Genomic DNA, 3011 nt, shown 5'->3' with positions numbered 1-3011 from the left:
TTATATACTTTAGGATAACTTACCCTTTAACAATTTATATATTAGAAAAAATATAAAGAAATTACAATGACAGATTGTCTCCAGATTGTGTATATTAATATTGACTTATTATTTATAAATGCTTGGCCCCTTTTAGCCTGTTACGTTTAACACACAAGGCTAAACCTTGTTTCTGGCATTTAACCTTGGTTAACCTTGAACACAATCATGAATATAACTCATCCCACACACATTCAGGCACCTTTCCAACACAAAGCAACCTCCCTTCAACTCCACCAGCATACCATACTATTATAAATCATGTATTCAGCCATTTTCACACATGACTTAAACAATATGAAAATACAATTGGAGAAAGAGTATTTTTTTTTTATTGTAGAAACATGTATTATTTGGAAAAGCATAAACATTTACAAAATACAAAAATAATTGAATTAAAAAAAAAAAGACATTCATTTGGCTTTGCACATTGACATTTTACAGACCCTACGCAAACTATGCATGAATATTCAGCTATGTACAGCTTGCACTGATCAATATTACACTAATATCTGCAATAACAGGGAGAGAAGATAAAGAGGGTTTATAAAGGCACTATATTGGGTTAGAACTGTACAAACCAGGTACAGTTTATTTTTTCTTAAATATATTTATAAAATAGTCATTGAATCAAACGTGAGTAGTATATTGCTGTATTATCACATCTTGATTTGGGCAAATCAACTAAGCACTGATAAAAAGGAATCATCAAAGCAATCTGAATAACAACCCCCACTGCACCAATTGGCGAATGATAACTGCTCTTCAGCGATTTGCAGTGATGATTGCCCAGCGTGAAATATTGAATACTGAAATTAATTAACCTCCATATTCCTATTTTTTTTTTTAAATCACTGGCTTGCAGCTTAGAAGCAGATTGCAGTTTCTCTCTCCCTCCCTCTGTGCCTAGATAAATCTCAGTAGGCCACCCACATATTACTGATACGTTTCCCTGAGTTCGTTAGGTCTATGGCTTTACCAAGCTCTTCTTCTGCAGTACCCAACAATGACCAGCAGGGGCGTGTAGAAGTCTACCAACTGTCACGAAGCACCTGTGTAGCCCAATCTTTAGTGCAGACTCACAGAACAGGTAACACTTCCCCCACCCAAAATTCCGGTCGTAACCTCCACCCAAATGATTAGTGATTTTTTTTCTTCCGTCTTCATCAATCTTAACAGTCAATGACAGCGTCCTCTGCTGGGTGGGGCAAGTGTTCTTTACCTAGGTTTGTTCAGTTCAGAGTCTAAAAAAAAACAAAAAACAGCCAAAGTCACCATTGATCTTTCCGGTATGGCAAGTCCAAAGTTTGTAACAATAATGAAGGAACGTGAAAGGAGATGGTGAATATAGGTTCAAAGTCCTGGTGTCCTTTGTTGGCTCATGGACAAGGCAGTGTAGGGCAGATTACACGTAGTTGCTTGCAGGTCCAGATCGTGCTGCGGAATATTTGGCAGAGTAAGGCTTCTGGTCCCGTGGTGGGCAGTTGCAGCACAGCATGGCACCGCCCAGGAGGAGCAAGGCAGCGGATGCCCAGCCGATGTACAGCGATGCTCCCAGCTCTCTCTTCTGAGCCTCCACCACCAGAGGGTTGTAGAAGTCTCGGATGATGTTGTTGGCGGACCAGGAGACTGGGACCAAGAGAAGGATTCCGGCCAGGAGGAAGATAACCCCAGACACGATCATGACTTTAGCCTTGGCAGACTCATCTTCCACGCAGTTGGTGCACTTGCCTCCAATGATGGACATGAGCACTCCCAGGAGGGCCACCACGATGCAGATGACCACCAGGGCTCTGGCTGCCTGGAGGTCCTGAGGAAGGGCTAGCATGGAGTCATAGATCTTGCACTGCATCTGTCCTGTGCTCTGCACCACGCAGTTCATCCATAGTCCTTCCCAAACGATCTGGGCCACCACGATGTTGTTCCCGATGAAGGCAGTCACCCTCCACATAGGGAGAGCACAGGTGACCAGACTGCCAATCCATCCTATGAGAGCGAGGGCAATGCCCAACACCTGTAGACCCAAAGAAGCCATGGTAGGATGCTTGATCTGCTGTTGGTGCTCAAGTCAAGGTGTGCTACCTCTTGGCTGATGAGGAATGTGAATGATGTGTATGGGAACCTGGAAAGGTAGATATAGTCCCAGCAGCACCCTGGGGAGGAGTTTGTCTGCATCGATCCGGTTCCCCATCTCACAGAAACTCACCAGCAGCCATGAAACCAGTAGAGCTGGATTCTCTGTTTTGTCACAACAATGAGTGGTTTCACCCTCCCGACACCTCCCCCCTCTGTTTGGCAACCTCGTCACTTTATGGAGTGTGTGTCAGCTGCAGAGAATTCCCCAGTATCACCAGTACAGAAACTCTGGGGACAGTGCAGCCAGGAAATGGGATCAGGTGGGTGATGAGGATGATAAAGGTCAAAGAAAGTTTTCATTGACATCCTTTTACACATTATAAAGTATGGTGACTAATGCCATGTCCCCTGATCCAGGTGACAGCAATCTAATGCCTGTCTACATCAGTACACAGGATGTGACAAGTCTGCCCTGCCATCAATATACAGAATAATAGATTGTAACCAAAATCCACAGACAAAATAACTCAGGATCTCAGAAGCTGTCACTGTTTAGTTTACTATAATATTTATATTTACTTAAATACTTTTATTTATATATTTGCTTCTAATATTTAGGGTTGCCTAATACAGGCGGTCCCTGAGTTACAAACAAGATCGGGTCTGTAGGTTCGTTCTTAAAGCAGAGTTCAGCCAAATTTATTTATTTTTTTAGACCCCTTTCACACCGAGGCGCTTTACAGGCGCTACATCGCTAAAAATAGCGCCTGCATAGCGCCTGTAAAGCGCCTCTCCTGTCTCTCCACTGTGAAAGCCTGAGTGCTTTCACACTGGAGGGGTGCGCTGGCAGGACGCTAAAAAAAGCCCTGCAAGCAGCATCTTTGGAGCGGTGAAGG

The 3011-nt window shown here is 43.5% G+C and overlaps 1 protein-coding gene across 1 annotated transcript; it reads right to left on the bottom strand.

The window, feature by feature from the left end:
• Nucleotides 1-353: 353 nt before the first annotated feature.
• CLDN4 (claudin 4) lies at nucleotides 354-2195 on the bottom strand. Its single transcript, XM_073616555.1, has one exon. It carries the CDS (start codon nucleotides 2072-2074, stop codon nucleotides 1445-1447), a length of 630 nt encoding a protein of 209 aa, XP_073472656.1. The 5' UTR covers nucleotides 2075-2195; the 3' UTR covers nucleotides 354-1444.
• Nucleotides 2196-3011: the final 816 nt, after the last annotated feature.

This window comes from Aquarana catesbeiana, linkage group LG02, assembly GCF_042186555.1.
Source record: "Aquarana catesbeiana isolate 2022-GZ linkage group LG02, ASM4218655v1, whole genome shotgun sequence".
Taxonomy (NCBI): domain Eukaryota; kingdom Metazoa; phylum Chordata; class Amphibia; order Anura; family Ranidae; genus Aquarana; species Aquarana catesbeiana.
This window is presented reverse-complemented; position numbering and strand designations above follow the sequence as displayed.